Raw genomic sequence first — 20,075 nt, 5'->3', positions numbered from 1 at the left:
AAATTACTTTGAAAGATCTGCACAATTGCGTAATTTGTTTTTTCAATCTTTTTTACTTTTATCCCGTTTTTTATTTGTTATATTTGCATTTTTTGTTTATTATATTTTTTCTTCTCCTATTCAAGTACTATTATTATAATTATCTTATTTCTCTTGTATTTTATTTTCGTACCAAGATAAGCTTAATACCTAGCCTAAGCTAAATAAATAATAAATTTTCGAGTGGTTTACCTCATTTTTGAATTAAAAAATAATTAACAAGGCTTAAAATTGCTTTAAATCTGTTAAAAATAATCTGACGTTTCGTATAGAAAAAACCAAACTGTTGTCAAAACTGCTTCACAGAGGAGAAAAACCGGAAATTTTGACAGTGTCGAGGAATAAATTAATCTATTGTTAATATACAGGGTGAGTCATTGATAAGGGTGTGCTTGATTGGTCCTACACTGTCAAATCAAATGGCTCTACAAAGTGTACGTTCTAAAATTATTTTGCCCTATACAGGATGTTTCATTTTTACAGTGCAGGCTTTAACATAGTTTTTTTAAATGGGACCCTCTGTATATTTGTACATATTAAATTTGCACTATTTTAGGCTTTATAAATCAGTTTAGTTTTTGCAATTTACTTTAACCGTTCAGAAGTTATTTAATTTTTTCTACAATTTAGTGCGTCTGCAGGCACATTATTAAAAAATCGCAGTGCCTTTGGTTTTTGGGATATCATGTTGGGACTTTGTTCGAAGGTAAACAAATGTCTGAGGTATCTTTTGGTGGCAAGACCGTACATTTGCATTGTAGCGTCACCTTGCTGTGACATATTAATTTTGGTAAACTTTGAAGGACCATAACTTGATTTTTTTAAATAGCACCTTTTGCATTTTATTACTAATTATTATTTAGCGTCTCATTTTACATTTTTTTACCTCTTTAGTTTTTACCAAAAAATGATAGTTTAGGAGATAATTAGATTTTTCTGAAAAATACACACACAATCTCTAGGATATTAATGTAGCGTGCTATGAAAAACAATATATTTTGACATACTAATGTCATAATGCCATTTATAGTTGTCATGACTTGATTTTATTGTGAAAATGAATTTTTCGCGTAAAATACCTCATCGAGATCAATTTTAGTAAAATTTTGATAAGAAATTATTAAATAAAAGTGACAGAAATTTACAAGAAGAAATAAAAAATAAAAAAATGAGATATAAGAAATCAACAATTACAAAACTGTTTAAAATGACGGCTTTCTTAATCAATAAAGTAATACATTGGTCAATTTTTTTTTAAATTCACTGCTTCTAATGTGGCATGATCTACAAAAAACTTTTTTAATTCTCTCTTGCATATTTTCTGTAGTAGTGACGTCGTTTTTTTTCATTTTTATTTAGTGATTTCTTATCAAAATTAAATTTTATATTTCGATGAAAAATTCATTTTCACAACAAAATCAAAACTTCACATACAAAAAACGTCAGTCTGACATTGTTATGTCAGAATTTATTGTTTTACATGGCACACTACGTTGGTATCCAAGATATTTTATGTCCATTTTTCAAAAAAACCGAGTTATCTCCGAAACTATCAACTTTTGGAAAAAAATTTAAGAGTTGAAAAAGATGTAGAATGAGATGCTGAATAAGGCTCAGTAATAAAATATAGAGAGTGATTTTTGAAAAAATTAAGTTATGGTCCTTCAAAGTTTACTAAAATAAATGTGTTACAGCAAGGTAATGCCACAATGCAAATGGACAGTCTTGTCGCCGAAAAATACCCCCGACAGTTTTTTACACACAGACAAAATCCCAAGTCAATATCTTGAAAACCAAGCCCACTGCGATTTTTTAATTATGCGCCTGCAGACGCACAAAATTGTAGAAAAAATTAAATAACTTCTGAATGGTTAAAGTAAATTGCAAAAACTAAACTGATTTATAAAGCCCAAGAAGTGGACATTTAAACATGTACAAATATACAGGGGGTGTTATTTAAAAAAACTATGTTAAAGGCTGCTCTCTAAAAATGAAACACCCTGTATAGTGCAAAATTATTTTACAGCGTGCACTTTGACTTCCCATTTGCAGTGCTATTTAATTTATTTTGAAATTTTTGACAGTGCAGGTGCAATCGAACATGACACATTCATTTTGGTAAATTTTGAAGGACCATAACATGATTTTTTTAAGTAGCACTCCCTGTATTTTATTACTAATTATTATTTAGCGTCTTATTTTACATCTTTTTTACCTTTTTAGTTTTTTTCCAAAAGTTGATAGTTAAGGACATAATTCAATTTTTCTGAAAAATGCACACAATCTCTAGAATACTAATGTAGCGTGCTATGAAAAACAATACATTTTGACCTACTAATGTCATAATGGCATTTATAATACAACATGACTTGATTTTATTGTGAAAATGAATTTTTAGCGTAAAATGCCTCATTAAGATCAGTTTTAATAAAATTTTGATAAGAAATTATTAAATAAAAATGACAGAAATTTACAAGGAGAATAAAAAAAGTAAAAAATTGAGGTATAAAAAATCAACAATTACAAAACTATTTAAAATGACGGCTTTCTTAATCAATAAAGTAATACATTGGTCAATTCTTTTTAAAAATCCACCGCTTCTAATACAAAAAAACTTATTTAATTCTTTGTTGCATATTTTTTGTAGTAGTGCCGTCGTTTTTTTTTCATTTTTTTTAATGATCTCTTATCAGTATTAAAGTTTATATCTCGATGAGATATGTATGCATTTTACATAAAAAATTCATTTTTACAACAAAATCAAAACGCCACGTACAAAAAACGTTGTTATGTTAGAATTTATTGTTTTACATGGCACACTACGTTGGTACCAAAGATGTTTTATGTGCATTTTTCAGAAACTATCAACTTTTGGAAAAAAAATTAAGAAGTGAAAAAGATGTAAAATGACATGCTGAATAATACGCAGTAATAAAATATACAGAGTGCTATTTGAAAAAATTAAGTTACGGTCCTTCAAAGTTTACCAAAATAAATGTGTTACAGCATGATAATGCCACAATGCAAATGGACAGTCTTGTCCCGAAAGATACCCTCGACAGTTGTTTACACCCAGACAAAATTCCAAGTCAATATCTTGAAAACCAAGCCCACTGCGATTTTTTAATTATGCGCCTGCAGACGCACAAAATTGTAGAAAAAATTAAATAACTTCTGAATGGTTAAAGCAAATTGCAAAAACTAAACTGATTTATAAAGTCTAAAAAGTGCACATTTAAATGTGTACAAATATACAGGGGATACTATTTAAAAAAATTATGTTAAAGGAAGCACTGTAAAAGTAAAACATCCTGTATAGGGCAAAATAATTTTAGGACGTACACTTTGTAGTGCCATTTAATTTATTTCGAAATTTTTGACAGTGCAGGTGCAATATTAATGAATCACCCTGTATAGGGCGATTCAAAAGTGACGGACAAACTTTCGTATGGTGATAAAAGACTATTTACTTACCTTACAGTTACAAGACATTATAGTGCCGCTACAACCATACTGTTTAGATGTTCTACTAATTTTAGAGACGCAAAATACAGAACTCTAAATATTTTGAAGAACACATTTCTGACAATAAAATTAATCATAGGATAGGGTGATGGTGGTAGTAATTAAAAATTAAACTCTTAAATAATTTCTTAAATAATTACCTTAACATCCTTGACATTGGCCAAAACTTCGGTCGCAAACGTGGTATTCGCCGGCGAAGGCTTATTTTTCACACTCGGGAAAATCAAGCCACTTTTCCTCTTCTCCGCCCTTTTCTCTGTTGTGGCCTGAGTTGAAGAACTCACCGGAGTTGTACTACTCTGATTCAACGTTGACGCTTGAGTGGCGGTAGTCGGGGGCGGCAAAGTGGTGAAAGTCGCCGGAAGAGTCGTATCAGTTGAATACTCATCAACATACCGACTGGGATCATACTCAACCAAACGATCAATAGTCGGATCCAATAACAACTCAGCTGGGACAGGTCTCTGGGCCAACGTGGCCACATCATCCTCCTGCTTCTTCAACCTCTTCTCAACCTTATCCAAATTCGCGATAATTTTATTGGTCTTAGTCCTCAAATCGTTGTGGATTTCGCCGATCGCTCGCTCCTGTCGCTGCGTCTGCGTCAGCAGTTCGTCAGATTTCGGCACCAAATCGTCAACCGACGATTTAGTCCCAACAACAACGTCCCAAACCTCGTCCATTTTCTCCGACACGGAGATAATCGGGCGGATTTGTTGCACCAAAGCGTCGATTTTGTTGTTTTTGGGTTCCGGGGCCGGAGTTGTGGTTCTATTATAATGACTTGTAATATCATCAACTATGGCGTGGTGAATATCAGTCATCATAGTCAACACTTTGCCCAAATTCTCCGAGACTAAAGTGATATGAAATTGCAGTTTCCGGTCAACACTTCCCGTGGCTTCCCTCAATTGGCCCAACTCTTTGGTCACGTGGTTTATCACTTCCGTGTTCAACGCCTTGGTGATTTCCACCACGTTCATGCTCACTGGTTTCTTCTCGCTTGCTTCAGCATTGATGTCTTCGCCTTGGAGCAAGTTGTTGTCGAGCTGGCTCTTCAAAACGTTCAGTTTATTGTCAATGTCACTCACTTTCTGGTCAAGGGCGACCAATCGTCGACCCACGTTGCCATCATTTGACCCATCTGGTTTTTTCGAATCGAAATTGAACAGTTTGGAGTCAAGGAGCGACAGTTTTGCGATCACTGATTCAGTTTTGTCAATGTTGTTGTTAACACGATTGTCCAAACCTTCCACCCTTCGCATCAAATGCTCGACGGCTTTGTCCAAGTTTTCGATCCGCTGGAGTTTGGATTCGAGGGTTGAGATTATGGCTTCGAATACGTTGAAGAGGTATTGCTCTCTGGAAAGAAAAAAACGCTAATGATAGTCCTGGTAACACCAGCGGAGCGTGTAATTTGTTGTTATTACACGTCTAAGCAGGTTATTATGTATTTTATCGGCAAGAAAGAGTGAGGAAACGAGATTTTTAGAGAGTTTCTGAATTATTGGACACTTTGACGGATGTAATGCACTAAGTGACTTGTAATTTTGGCCGATTTATGCACCGAGTAATTTCGTAAATTGTAGATGTTTGCCGGGTTATTACAGTTATTTATTGCGCGCTACTCGATAAATTGGGACGCCGAAATCGTGAAGGTTGGACCGAAATTTTTGCTAAAATAATCTCTGGAAAACTATTTTTTTCGAGGAGAAAGCAAAAGCCAAGAGGCGGAAATAAGTTATGCAAAACGTAAAAGGAAGTATTTCTCCTTTATAATAATAGATAAATAGCAAAATACTTGTTCCTACATTGTTTGAATTTTTGTAATAAAAACGTGGTAACAAATACCAAATTACAGTTAAATGATTTAAGAACATTGAACAAATCTTTATTTAAATAAAAGGTGTAAGTGTGATTAGTTTTTTGGTCCTTTTGGTTGCTTTTTTGAAAGTTGTGTTAATAAATAATTGGTTTATATCTAACTAAAATACAATTTAAAAGGGTTATTTAGTAAAATTTGGTCATCTATTTTTATTAATTTTTTTAACGTCTTTTTTTTAATTGTTACATTTATGAACGTTTTGGCATAGAATTATAAAACCATTATTTTATAAAATGGATTTTCTTAAAATAAGACAAATTAAATATGATTATTATTTTTTCCTTTATTGATTTCTCATAATTCTGAATGAGTTTTGTTTTAATTGATTTTTCTTACTCATTTACTTTTTTTTTGAAAAATTGTTGTGTTTTCCTTAAAATGGAAGAATTTTGGTGATCGACAACTGTCATAACCAAAATTATGCGGGATTCTTGATTTTATTTTCTTTTTGAAGTTTTCTAATCTTTAGCCTTACATTTTCAATTTTTTTTAATAAAAGTGAAAGTTTTTTTAATGTGAGTACAATTTCCAGGTTGATTTGGCAAAATAGTCGAAAAAAACAACTTTTTGCACATTTTTTTTAACAAAAATTTTTTAAACTACAAACTTTAAAGAGTCAATGTTTCGTTTATTGTGTAAATCTTTATAGAAATTAAATATTTTAACTCATCCTGTATTTTTTTGAATATTTATATATATATCTTGTTTTCTCATGGACAAATAAGTTTTTTTAATGTTTTTTTGTGAATAATTTGCTTAAACTAAATATTGTAACACATCCAACATATTTTTGAATTTATCTGTTTTTTATTGTTTTTGTCTTTTTGAGGACGAATATTTTTTAATGCTTTTCTTGTCAATAATTTGCTTATCTAACTCTAATAATTCTTGGCAAACGGCACAAATTTTTTTAAACATTTTTTGAATTACAAACTTTAAAGAATCTCTATTTTATTTATTTTCTAGATCTTTATAGAAATTATTAATTTTACTTATATTAATTTTAATAACTTTTATAAATAATAATAATTTTTGGCAAACAGTAATTTTTTTTACACATTTTTTTTTTAACGCAAACCTTAAAAAAACAATGTTCTATTTATTTTTAAATCTTCATAAAAATTAAATTTTGTATGCATTTTTTTATTATTTTTTGAGGAGATAAGTATTTTCAATGCTTTTCAATAATTTGATTATTAAACGCTATTTAGGTAGCTTTTAATCTTTATACCATACTTTGTCTGGAGAGTTTTAGTCAGTTATGTATGTTACGGTCAATTTCTTGTTATTATTTTTTCTTCTTTCTTTATTGATTTCTTCTTCATTCCCAATGTTTTCTAGTCTTTCTTATCGTTAGTCTTAGGTTTTAATTTTTTTTTTATGAAAAATGAAAATTTTTTTTAATGTGAGTACGATTTCCAGGTTGATTTGGCAAATCATTTGGCAAAATAGTCGAAAAAAACAACTTTAATTAAAAAAACAACTATTGAGAAAAAAGGGTGGTTTAAACCAAAAACAGCAAACATAAAGGCACTTTTGCACATTTTTTTTCAAACAATTTTTTTTTAATTGCAAACTTTAAAAAGTCTATGTTTCGTTTGTTGTTTAAATCTTTGTATAGAAATCAAATATTGTAACTCATCCTGTATTTTTTTTTCTCTTCTCAAGGACAAATAAGTTTTTTTAATGTTTTTCTTGTCAATAATTTGCCTATTTAACTCTAATAAAATAACTCTTAATTTTTGGCAAACAGAGCGATTTTTTTTAATATTTTCTGAATCACAAACTTTAAAGAATATATATTTTATTTACTTTTTAGATCTTTATAGAAATTATTAATTTTAATAACTTCTATAAATAATAATAATTTTTGGCAAACAGGGCAGTTTTTTAAACAAACATTTTTAAAAATACAAACCTTAAACAACCCATGTTTCATTTATTTTTATATCTTCGTAAAAATTAAATATTGTATCCATTTTTTATTTTTTATTTATTTACTTTTTTGAGGAAATAAGTTTTTTTATTAAGGTTAATTTTTTTATACCAGGGGTTGTCTGGGGAGTTTTAGTCAGCTACCCAATATATAACAGTTGGAATAGTTTTAATTTCTTGTTATTATTTTTTCTTCTTTTTTTATTAATTTCTTCTTTATTCCAAACGAGTTGTTTTTAATTGGTAACAAAAATTTGTTTTCTTTTTGTGAAAAATGTTCTTATTTCTTAAAAATGGAAAAATGGAAAAGGGTGATTTATTATCTTAATTTTTTTGAGTGTTTATTCTTTTATTTGTTTGTTTCATCTTTTCTCCTTCTTTCAATGAAGATTAAAAACACTTTCGTCTCGTGTGAAGAAGATTTTTTTTGTGATTTTTTTAATGTCGAGCAGTTGATGAGGAACTGAAACTGAAAACGTTGATTTTCAGGCAGATGGTTAAATCAGCTTTATTTTAATTTCAAAAAGTGATAAAATCAACAATTTCTGATGCATGTGTACTTCGGTATTCGCTATATTTTTTTATACATTACTGAAAAAACGTTAACTATCAAAAATAAATAACGGAAGATAGTTGTTTGTTGAATAACTTTATTATCATGTTTAAACGTTTACAATGCGTAAAATCACAAAACAACAAAACTTTATGTATTTTCTAAAATGTTCAAAAATCTATAATTATTCAATTTATTGGGACGCTCTTTTCACCTTTGACTCGCTTATTATATAAGCTTTCCAATTAATTTAAACAATTTAAAACAACAAACAAATTCGTTAACCAATCCATCCTCTCACAATAAAAACTGACACCTCTCCTAACTCATAACCGTTGATGAAACATCAGGATGTTCCTCATTGTATATTCATAACCATATTTTTACAAATTCCCAAGAAAAAATGCGATTGTTCGCCCGCTCTATTGCACATCTTGCATAACAAGGCACATTTTCGAGAAAAATGCACTGATCACTTTACAGCGATAGCAGTCTGAAATTGAGACTAAGTAGAAAGCTTTCAGGGCAGGTGCATCTGAGGGTCACATCTCCTGACCCCAACTCGGCACGATCGTTTCAGCAATTTTGTCGCTGAAAAAAATTTTTCAGTTAAAATCGCACTTTCGCCTTATTGTCTGATCGCATAGAAACTCGTGTCGCTGACAATATCGAACGACGAAGGTTTGCATAAATTAGAAATTTCTGCGTTTAGGGACTTTTCCGATGCATTTCCGACGTCAGTCACTTCGTGGGAAGCTTATTTTTTAATTGTGAAATTATGCAAATCGGTCACGATTTTTATAATTCTTTCGACTCGATTTCCAATTAAAGAACGGTTGCGACAGCTGGCTGAACAAATTGTCTGTGAAGTGATGGGCACCAGGGGTCATGTCGACATGCCATCGCCATAAGGGGTCATAGTGATCTTAAAGACCGTCATCGACGCATAAATTTCCTGAAAATTGTCTGAAAAATCCGAAATTATTCATAATTGTAAGTTGTGGCGAAAAATGGCCATAAATTACAAGTTTCGAATAATTACAGCTCGGATCTGTCTCATAAATAAGCGAGCAGGCACAAATCACGCAAATTACATTCCCTTTAATTAGAATTTATAAGTTTGTCCGTGTTTGCAATTTATTTGTTTCGGCCTTTTTTCAGCATGTTCTAGAACTGTGTTAATTAATTTCAGTTTTCATTTATGAGGAAATGATCAATCACGGTTTTTTCAGCGGATTTCAGCAACATTTTTAAAGCGCTTTTCTAATTATATTGAATGTTTTGAACAATTCGGCCCTCGTTCCTATAAATCTAACTATGCCACAAATCACTTCAACAGTTCATGGGCGTTGGTATTTTCTTCACAAGCGTGTAAATCTCGCCTTATTACATAAGCAATTTTGTAAAACATTCATTTTCTTAAACTAAATATTGTAACTGATCCAATATATTTTTTGAATTTATCAATTTTTTTTCTCATGGACAAATAAGTTTTTTTAATACTTTTCTTGTCTCTAATAAAATAATTCTTAATTTTTGGCAAACGGCGCGATTTTTTTAAACATTTTTTGAATTACAAACTTTAAAGAATCTGCATTTTATTTATTTTTAGATCTTTATGGAAATTCTTAATTTTAATAACTTCTATAAATAATAATAGTTTTTGGCAAACAGGACAGTTTTTTTAACAAACACTTTTAAAAATTAAAGAACCCATCTTACATTTATTTTTATATCTTCGTAGAAATTAAATATTGTATCCATTTTTTATTTTTTATTTATTTACTTTTTTTGAGGAAATAAGTTTTTTGATTTAGGTTAATTTTTTTATACCAGGGATTGTCTGGGGAGTTTTAGTCAGCTACCCAATATATTACAGTGGGAATAGTTTTAATTTCTTGTTATTATTTTTCTTCTTTTTTTATTAATTTCTTCTTTATTCCAAACGAGTTGTTTTTAATTGGTAATAAAAATTTGTTTTCTTTTTTGTGAAAAATGTTCTGATTTCTTAAAAATGGAAGAATGGAAAAGGGTGATTTATTATCTTAATTTTTTTGAGTGTTTATTCATTTATTTGTTTGTTTCATCTTTTCTTCTTTTTTCAATAAAGATTAAAAACACTTTTGTCTTATGTGAAGAAGTAAAATATATCAAGGATCAGGTTAGGTTTTTTTTGTGATTTTTTTAATGTCACAAATCACTTCAACAGTTCATGGGCGTTGGTATTTTCTCCACAAGCGTGTAAATCTCGCCTTATTACGTAAGCAATTTTGTAAAACATTCGTTTTCTTAAATTAAATATTGTAACTGATCCAATATATTTTTTGAATATATCAATTTTTTTTCTCATGGACAAATAAGTTTTTTTAATACTTTTCTTGTCTCTAATAAAATAATTCTTAATTTTTGGCAAACGCTGCGATTTTTTTAAACATTTTTTGAATTACAAACTTTAAAGAATCTGTATTTTATTTATTTTTAGATCTTTATAGAAATTATTAAATAACTTCTATAAATAATAATAATTTTTGGCAAACAGGACAGTTTTTTTAACAAACATTTTTAAAAATACAAACCTTAAAGAACCCATGTTTCATTTATTTTTATATCTTCGTAGATATTAAATATTGTATCCATTGTTTATTTTTTATTTATTTACTTTTTTGAGGAAATAAGTTTTTTTATTTAGATTAATTTTTTTATACCAGGGGTTGTCTGGGGAGTTTTAGTCAGCTACCCAATATATTACAGTGGGGATAGTTTTAATATCTTGTTATTATTTTTTCTTCTTTCTTTATTTATTTCTTCTTTATTCCAAACGAGTTGTTTTTAATTGGTAATAAAAATTTGTTTTCTTTTTTGTGAAAAATGTTCTGATTTCTTAAAAATGGAAGAATGGAAAAGGGTGATTTATTATCTTAATTTTTTTGAGTGTTTATTCTTTTATTTGTTTGTTTCATCTTTTCTTCTTCTTTCAATGAAGATTAAAAACACTTTCGTCTCATATGAAGAAGTAAAATATATCAAGGATCAGGTTAGGTTTTTTTTGTGATTTTTTTAATGTCACAAATCACTTCAACAGTTCATGGGCGTTGGTATTTTCTCCACAAGCGGTGTAAATCTCGCCTTATTACGTAAGCAATTTTGTAAAACATTCATATTTCTGTCGGATACATTTCTTTATAGATTCCGCTGAAAAATCGCACAATTCTTGCATAACGTAACGTCTCGTGTTACGATATCGCGTTAGTTTTCCACTTCAGAACGTACTTCTGAAGGCCGTATTGTATGCAAATTGACTTGTCTCCTTCCTTTGACTTTTCTTCCACAAAAAAACGAAAATTATATGCAAGCCAGTCAAATACAGTTCGACCTTGCCCTTTTTTGGGCCAGATTTTTCGTCACAAACAGCGGAAAAATTAGCATTCAACGCACGCGAGTCGATGAAAGTTTTTCAATCCCTAATAACATCTCTATAGTTTCTCTGATCGGACTTTCTATGGTCCATGTATGTATAGGGAGTGCGGCTTCCCTCTGCGAGTCTTTTTCCGTTAACTAATTCAGTTATTTTCTCTGAGGAGGTCAAGCGGACGGACGCTTTTTGACGCACCCATCAACACATGCTACGTTTTGACAAAACACACGTCTTTATTATTAGCAGGAGTGGCCTCGAGTTTGGTTATCGAGCGATTGATCTCTTTATTGTGCACAAGTTTCCTCTCGAGTTGTAATCGTGAAAAGAATTAATTGGCAGCTAACAATAGAAACGCTTTCGTCGCCTCATCTCGAGTTGAAGTCACCGTGTTTAATAAAAAAAAGCCCATTACTGCCTTTCAGTGTTAAAAAAATTAATGTTTTTTTTTACAAAAGCCGTAATGATAACTCCTTTCATAATCTAAAATTATTTTTAAATGTACAGGGTGTTTCCGAAATTAGTTACAGTACAAATTTTTTTTTCTAAATTTAACACCCTGTATTTTATTGCATTTTTGGATGAAGCTTTTAACAGTGGTGTTGTATTTTTTTAATTAAATGGAATATTACACAAAATCTAAGGCCCAGTTTTATAAAATTTACTTTAAAGTTCTTTAAGCTAAAGGATATTTAAAGTTCCTTTAATGCAACTTTAAGTTATTCAATTTCGAAAAAGAAAAATGTGTCACCTTTAATTAAAGTGGTTTCGAATAAAGTTGGTAGAGCTTTTTTATATTATTTTTGATTGAACTTGATCTTGAAATGAATAACTAAAATCGGAAAAAATCAACAAGATTTTTAAAATACGAAATCTTTTTGTTAAAACAGTTAGAAACATACATGTTATTGAATGCAAAACAGTTATATTCTTAATAAAGTTTTTACCTTTTTTCACCAAAAATTTGCAAACATATCGACTGTTAGAACAAATTAAATCAAAATTTGATAAACATGAAGTCTAAAAATTCTTCAAATTGCTGTGATTTATAATAATACAGAGAAATTAAAACTTAAGCCAGAGAAGAAATTCTGACAATCACAAAAATAAAGAAAACTTTTTCAAGTGAAAGATCGAATTATTGGAAACAACCTCTGAAGAGGAAAGCTATATAAGAAAACAAAGGGAACAAGACAAGAAAAAAAGATAAAAATAATGGAAATTACGAGTTTATTAAAAGAGCAACTACTAAAACACATGAAAGCTTCGTTAAAATTTAACACGTTGTTAAAAGTTAACAACGCGAATGGCCAATCAAATTACTTCAATTTAGTCACGTGATCAGTTAAAGTGATGATTAAATTTTAGTTTATAGAAACGTCATTAATTTAATCCGCAATTAAATCTGATCACGTGACCAAATTGAGGTCATTTGGTTGGACTATTCGCGATGTTAACTTTTAACAAAACATTAAATATATGTTTTAAAATATACTTATGAAATGAAGATATTTTGATTTTTTAACGTAATTTATTCAGACTTTTTTTTATAAATTTTTCGTCTTCGCGGAACATATTTTTCTTCGCTAAAGGAAGAAATTCAACTATAAGAAACACTGAACTTTGGTAAAGCAACTTTAACGAATTAAAGAGAGATAATCCAGGCATTAAAATTAAAGCCAATTTTTCATAAAACGGATTTTTTTATTTAAAACCCCTTTAAAAAGTTAAAGTAAAGAAGAAAGTTCAAACTTTAAGGATATATTATTTTCACTGTAGAAGATAAAAAAATGAAGAAATTTGTTCTAAGTTAAAATTAAACTAAAAATTCCAAATGTACCACTATATTTTTTAAATGGTGTCTCTAAAAACATTAACATTTAAGTGTCTTTAAATGATTAGTGATTACTTAAAAGTTATTTAACTTTAAAGATTCAGGCTCGGTTTGTAGAAAGCTCAGTTAAAGTTAACTGCGCTGTTAAAAGTTAACAACTCAAATAGACCAATCAAATTGGTTCATTGTGGCCACGTGATTGGTTAATCACGCATTTAAATGCGAATTAAATTAATGACGCTTCTATAAAGCGACCCTAAAACATTAAAAACTTAATTTTAAAATTTTGAGTAACATAATGCTCAAGAATAACATGCATTTTTGCTTAAATTAACTTTTAAAGTTAAATATCCTTATAGTTACTAACTTTAGACTTTGTTTTCTATTAAACTTTTTCAAATTACTCAATAATGCACTTTTCAAATATTTCAAACAAACAGAAGTTTGGCTTTTGCAAAAAAAAATCTGACTTTTAAAGGTCAATAATAGACTTTTCAAATCGCTGGAACAGCGTGTATAATGTTCTAATTAATATCTTATGGTGTGGTCGTAATTTTCCACCCATAAAACTTTTATTGCCGTCACAGGTGCAGCAGTAATTCAGTCTTTCGAATGACACGAAACGGCTCCTGCAGGATGGACACAGCAGGAACAAAACAAACCGAACGCGCCAAATATGGCAAATCAGGCTTTCGCTTGCATTTTATGGCTCTTTTGTGTTTGAGCAGCAGGAATGTCGCGTAAATTTGCGCCAAAGTATGGAAATTCGTCCCCAAGTTCGCGCTTCACCTAACGTTGAAATCACCGGCGGAAAAAATAATAAGCGCGCTTTAATGGTGATTGAAGCGCTGAAACCACGCTAATTGCAAGCTTAACGCGTCAAAGAAATCCATCAGGAGTTTTATGAGCCATTTGCTAATTAAAACATCACACTTAAGTGTAATTGAGCGCAGCTCTGAAATTTAGCTTTAGTTGAGGCTGTGATTGTGGAATGGACGGTGATTGTCTTTACTCTCGCTTGATCAAGGCGATAAATCCGGAATTTGTAATTGAAAAAATTGTTTTGTATTCAGACTAATTGCTTGCAGTTGGAGTGGAGGCTGTTTCCGGTTGGTGTTTACCGTTAAAGTGACATAATAGATAAATATTTGATCGGATTATTTGCGCAGTTGACTGAAGGCTGTGATAAAATATTTTCGAAATTATGCAAGGAATGACGGATCTGAATAAAGATATAAAAGACCTAATTAATTATTTTACGTATTTTTCAAGGCGGTTGAGTACGGAAAGAATTTTTTGTACCAAAAATGAATGTTTCAACTCTATTGGGATTTATCGCCCATCAGGCGGCCAATTACAACTTTTTCTGACTAATAAGTGTTATAAATAAAGGTACCAACTAGTATCTCCTCGTAAATTACACCTACTCTTGCTGTTTCAGTAATTATTAGTTTTTTTCAGACACGAATCGATTTGTTAATGAAACGTGTTTTCAGCTTTCGCGTCTGAAATCCTGAAAGCATCTTAACGACACCGTTCATTTCAGTAATCCCAGCACACCTTGCTCATTAAGCTCCAACTTCCGCCCAAGTTAATTACAAAATACACGTGTAAGATATCTCCTAATGCGCAAACTTTGTAATAAATAGATGAGGAGTGACAAGCTACAGCTTGTTACATCATTTTTCACTTCTAACTAGCATTTTCTTAGATTGTCATCTCTTACTACTGTTGATTGTTTTAAATGTTGGCATTTTGATACAATCGCTTCCGCCCACAAAGACTCCTGCTGGTTTCTTTCGCCTAGTTGGGGTCAATCGATTTTCTAGAAATTTGAATGAAAAAGTGAAATTAAGTGCTACACAGTTTACTGTTACTTTTATAGCAATTAAAAAATTAGTGACATTCCAAGATACAAACCACAAGCTGGGTGTTGTGGATGTTTTTTCGTTTCACACGCTAATACGAAGAGTTTTTTTACTTTTACCAGAGTGTGGAAATTAAGAGGTTATTTTTATCGAGAGTTGAGAGTGAAACTGCTTCTAACATGGTTCTTCAAGTAATTAAGAAATGAAGGAGAAAATGTAAATTAATGTTCGAAAATTAAGCTGCAAAAATATTGATTTTTCTAAACAAGTAAAGGGAGAAAAACATAAAGAACACAAAAAACATATTTGAAACAATTCAGTTTAAGTTTTGGTAACTTGTCACTATAAAAATATAGGAAAATTAGATTAATTCAAAAATTATTTAAAAAAATTTTTTTCTTCAGACATATTCTGGTTTTAGCTAGAAATGAAACGTGTCATCAAGCAAACTTATCTGATTTGATAAAAACAAAAAATGATAATATGAAAGAGCATTGTTTTTCTTGAAACTGTTACATTTATATTTTATTATGATTTTTGTTTATTATCTTTTGTAATTAAATACTGAAATTTATATGGAACTTTAATTAAAAATTAAGTTTTTTACAAAAGTGCTACAACAATATCTATTTTTCTAAATAGCTGGAGAAAACAACGAGTACAAAAAAATTTCTGCATAAAATATATGAAACAATTCAGTTTAAATTTTGGTAACTTGTCAGTATAAAAAATATAGGAAAACTAGATAAATCAAAAATAATTTTCAAAAATTTTTTTTCTTCAGTCAAATTCTGGTTTCAGCTAGAAATGAAACAGGTCATCAAGCAAACTTATCTGATTTGATAAAAACAAAAAAAAAATTATAATATGATTATACATTTATCTTTTATTATGATTTTTGTTTATTATCTTATGTGATTAAATACTGAAATTTATATTGAACTTTAATTTAAAATTAATCTGGAACATTTACAAGCCAAACAGAAAACATAACGAACACAAAAAATATTTCTGCATAAATTTACTGTTAAATTTTGGTAACTTGTCAGAATAAAAAATATGAGAAAACTATTTTTAAAAATAATTTTTAAAATTTTGTCCAGAAAAATTCTAGCTTTAATGAGCGCTGAAATGAAAAAGATTATTAAGAGAACTGACTTGAACTGATCTTTAATATTAAAATACGGTAAAAAAATGATATTAATTAGGAACAATACATGAAAAAATATAAAAATAAAATAAAATCATATCCAAACAATAAATACATAAAATTATATAAAACTTATTAAAAAGGCGATGTTTTTCTTAAAACTGTTACACATTTATATTTTATATCGAATTTTGTTTATTATCATTTATCACTAAAAATACTGGAACTTAGGTATATTGAACCTTAACCTAAGCTTAAGCTTTTTGCAAAAGTGCTGCAAAAATATCTATTTTTCTAAATAGCTGAAAGCTTCACAAGCAAAACGAAGGAAACATAAAGAACACAAAGAGATTTTTGGATAAGATATGTGAAACAATTTAGTTTAAATTTTGGCAACTTGTCAGTAAAAACTAAATTCAAAAATACTTTTCAAAATAGTTCTTCACACAAATTCTATCTTTAGCTAGAAATGAAAAAGGTTATCAAGAAAACTGATTTGAACTGATTTTTGATGTTAAAATACGTTGAAAAAATCATAATAATTAGTGATGCAAATATGAATACAAAAAAATTATATATAATATGAAAATAAAATAAAATATATGCAAAAAAATTATATAAACGTTATACAGAAAAGCGTTACTGGAACTTAGGTATATGGAACCTTAACTTAAGCTTACTGAGCTTTTTACAAAAGTGCTGCAAAAATATATACTTTTCTAAAGAGGTTAAAACTTTACAAGCAAAACGGAGGAAACATAAAGAACAAAAGACATTTTTGCATAAGATATATGAAACAATTCTGTTCAAATTTTGGTAAAAAATATTAGAAAACTAAATTCAAAAATAATTTTCAAAACAGTTCTTTAGACAAATTCTAGCTTTAGCTAGAAATGAAAAAGGTTATCAAGAAAACTTTAATGTTAAAATATGTTAGTAAAAAGATGTTAAACAGTGATGAAAATAAAGATACAAAAAAAATTGAGGAGACTACAGAAAACGTTTTTTTTATGTTAATTTTTCTTTATTATCATTTATCATTAAATATTGAGATTTGAATTGAATCTTAAAGTTTTTAATTCAAAAATACAGCAAAACTCTAAATAAAAAATAATATAAAAAATACAAGCTGTGTTTCTATTGAAATTGTTGCGAATTTAATTCTTCTTGTATTAACTTTTGGTTAGAAATTCGTTCAAGAAACAGTTTTCAAGATAATTCTGTTTATATTTTCAGCGAGTGATAAAAGAAAAATGGTTTATGAGAGGACTGTTTTAAGTTTTCGTTTTTAAATATTAAAAAAAATAGAGAATATACGAAAACTAGAAACAGTGTTAAAATCAAAGAAAACACAGAAGATGTACTGGAATTTGTTATAAATTTTATTTCGTATTTCTGTTTTCAAAAATTCAAAAAATAGCGTTAAAAATTGACTATAATTTTTTTTGCAAATAGAAATGGAAAAAACCAGAGCAAGGAGTTCAAAACTGTCAAATTGTTTCTGTTTATCTTGAAATTGTTACAAATCTTTAATTCTGTTTTCAGAGTTTTTAAACAATTATTTAACGTTACTTTAAACAATTTCTCGATTAATTAACCGGAAAAATCGCCCAAATCGAATATGACTGAGTCACGAACAAGTCGATTATTAAAACACAAAGAGAAATTTTAGATTAGTTGCTTGATCACAACGTGCAAAAAATAATTGAATCAGATAAGTTTTTTTATACAAGTGTCTAAATAAGAAAACACTGGCTGAAAGCTCGCGCATTTGTACTTGTAATGTGATATGATGCGCCCATTAATAATAATTCCTGCAAATTAGGATGCAAATATATTTATTTATTCGAATAATGCTCGCATAAAATCCACAAGTCGTTATTTAAACGTTGCGATTTCCTTATTTGCTTTTATAATAAATTGAAAAATTTTATTGGCAAACTAGAACCAATTGACGAAAAATCCCAGTTGGGTTTCGGAGAAAATCGATAAATTTCCCTTCTGAAAGTCGCTTGTATAAATTTTTATTGCCCATACACTTGCTCATTAAGCACCGTGTAGGCATTAGACATAATAGAAAGTACGAGCCGGATTTATGGCCGTTCATAAATCGCTTGAGGAGAATTGAATGAATTAATTTTTGCGGACGTCAATTTTCGGGCGTTTTATTGCCACTCATTACACAAATACGATTCAATTATGACCACCAGAAGCCAATCTCTAGTCTTACGCAAGCAATTCACAATTTATGACAAGGGACGTTTGAATAAAATCGAAGCTTCAACCAACAAAGTGCCGCTTTCACGTGCATTTTTTCAACTTTTCAACTGAAATTCAGAAAAAATTCTGAATAAATTTCCAGTCGAGCAACAACTATAATAATAGCTTGCCAATAAATAATTAAAACCGTTGCGTCATGTAACGGCATTGTTGACATAATAGTGCTAATAAGCTATTAATATTGTCACAACAATGTTTCAGTTTCAGAATACAAATTTGGTCTTAAATTTGAGTACATGGATGAAGTGACTAAAGTAGAATTTTGGCCCGATGGTATTATATTGCGTAGGTGGAATTTTCCGAAAAACAAAGAAGCTGTAAATTTCCCAAAATCGCCTTTAATCAGCGTAACAACGTAAGTTTGAACCATTTTTCGTCCGATCAACCTAAAATTGAACAAAATATTCAACATTCACCCGATGAAGAAAAATTCCAAATTTATTACCAGAATGTGCGGGGTCTTCGGACTAAATTGAGCGAACTTTATAATAATATATTTTGTGAACAGTACCCGGTTATAGTTTTAACAGAAACGTGGCTTAATCCTGACATAAATAATAGTGAATTTATTGACACAAATAAATATATGGTGTTCCGGAGTGATCGCTCACCTGAAGTGACAAACAAATTAAGAGGTGGTGGAGTGCTAATTGCTGTGGAGAAAAACTTTCCCTCCAATCAAGTACAGAGTGATGCAACAATGAGAGAAGAATTGTGGGTTTCCGTTTATGTGAATTCTAGTCAGCTTATTATTGGTGCAACTTATATTCCACCTAACGCAAATTTTGTGGAATATTCAAATCATTTAGACTTCCTGGCTCTTATGTCTACAAACTATCCGAACGCCGTAATATGTGTACTTGGTGACTATAATTTACCAGGTGTTTTTGCATACTTCGGTCTTTTTCAATATAATAATATTGCAAACGATAATGGTACTTTTTTGGATTTGACATTTTGTAATAATAGGCTTTTAGTAAGTAATGTTGAACCCATTCTTGCTATTGATAAACATCATCCACCTTTATGTGTTAATGTCTGTGATATTATTGTACCTGATATACAACCAGAAATTGATATTTTTTATTTAGATTATAAGAATGCACCATATGATGTTATTAAAAGTTATTTATCTTCTATTGATTGGTTTGTTTTAGATAATTTTGTTGATATCAATAACTCTGTAGAATATTTTTATTCTCACATTTATTATATCCTAGATAACTTTATTACGATCAAATGTAAAAATGCGTCTAAAAATTTTCCTTCCTGGATTAACAAATCAACAAGATCTTTAATTGTAAAGAAGAAAATTGCTCACAAAAAATATAAGCGTAGTGGTCTGTTAAGTGATTATGAACAATTTTGTGTACTGAGAGATAAATGTAAAAATGCCACAAAGAACTGTAAAAAACAATTTCTTGATCAGGTAGAACAAAATATTATAACTAACAGTAGAGCATTTTGGTCATATGTTAAATCTAAAAATACTGTACAGGGTTATCCTAAAAAAATGTCGCTAAATGAAAATTCATGTGATTCTCCTAATGGTATTGTAAACCTTTTTGCCCATCATTTTGAATCTGTTTATCTT

At 29.5% G+C, this 20,075-nt stretch overlaps 1 protein-coding gene across 1 annotated transcript in view; it reads right to left on the bottom strand.

The window, feature by feature from the left end:
• LOC661963 (uncharacterized protein) overlaps window positions 1–20,075 on the bottom strand; it is a 95,747-nt gene that overhangs the window by 30,135 nt on the left and 45,537 nt on the right. The window contains exon 2 of the mRNA XM_008193284.3: window positions 3,705–4,926. Within this exon, the coding sequence (XP_008191506.1) occupies window positions 3,705–4,926 (1,222 nt within the window). The remainder of the gene's footprint in view (window positions 1–3,704; window positions 4,927–20,075) is intronic.

Source organism: Tribolium castaneum, chromosome 1 (genome assembly GCF_031307605.1).
Source record: "Tribolium castaneum strain GA2 chromosome 1, icTriCast1.1, whole genome shotgun sequence".
Lineage (NCBI taxonomy): Eukaryota > Metazoa > Arthropoda > Insecta > Coleoptera > Tenebrionidae > Tribolium > Tribolium castaneum.
Note: the sequence above shows the minus strand (reverse complement) of the source record. Positions and strands in the feature narration are given on the sequence as shown.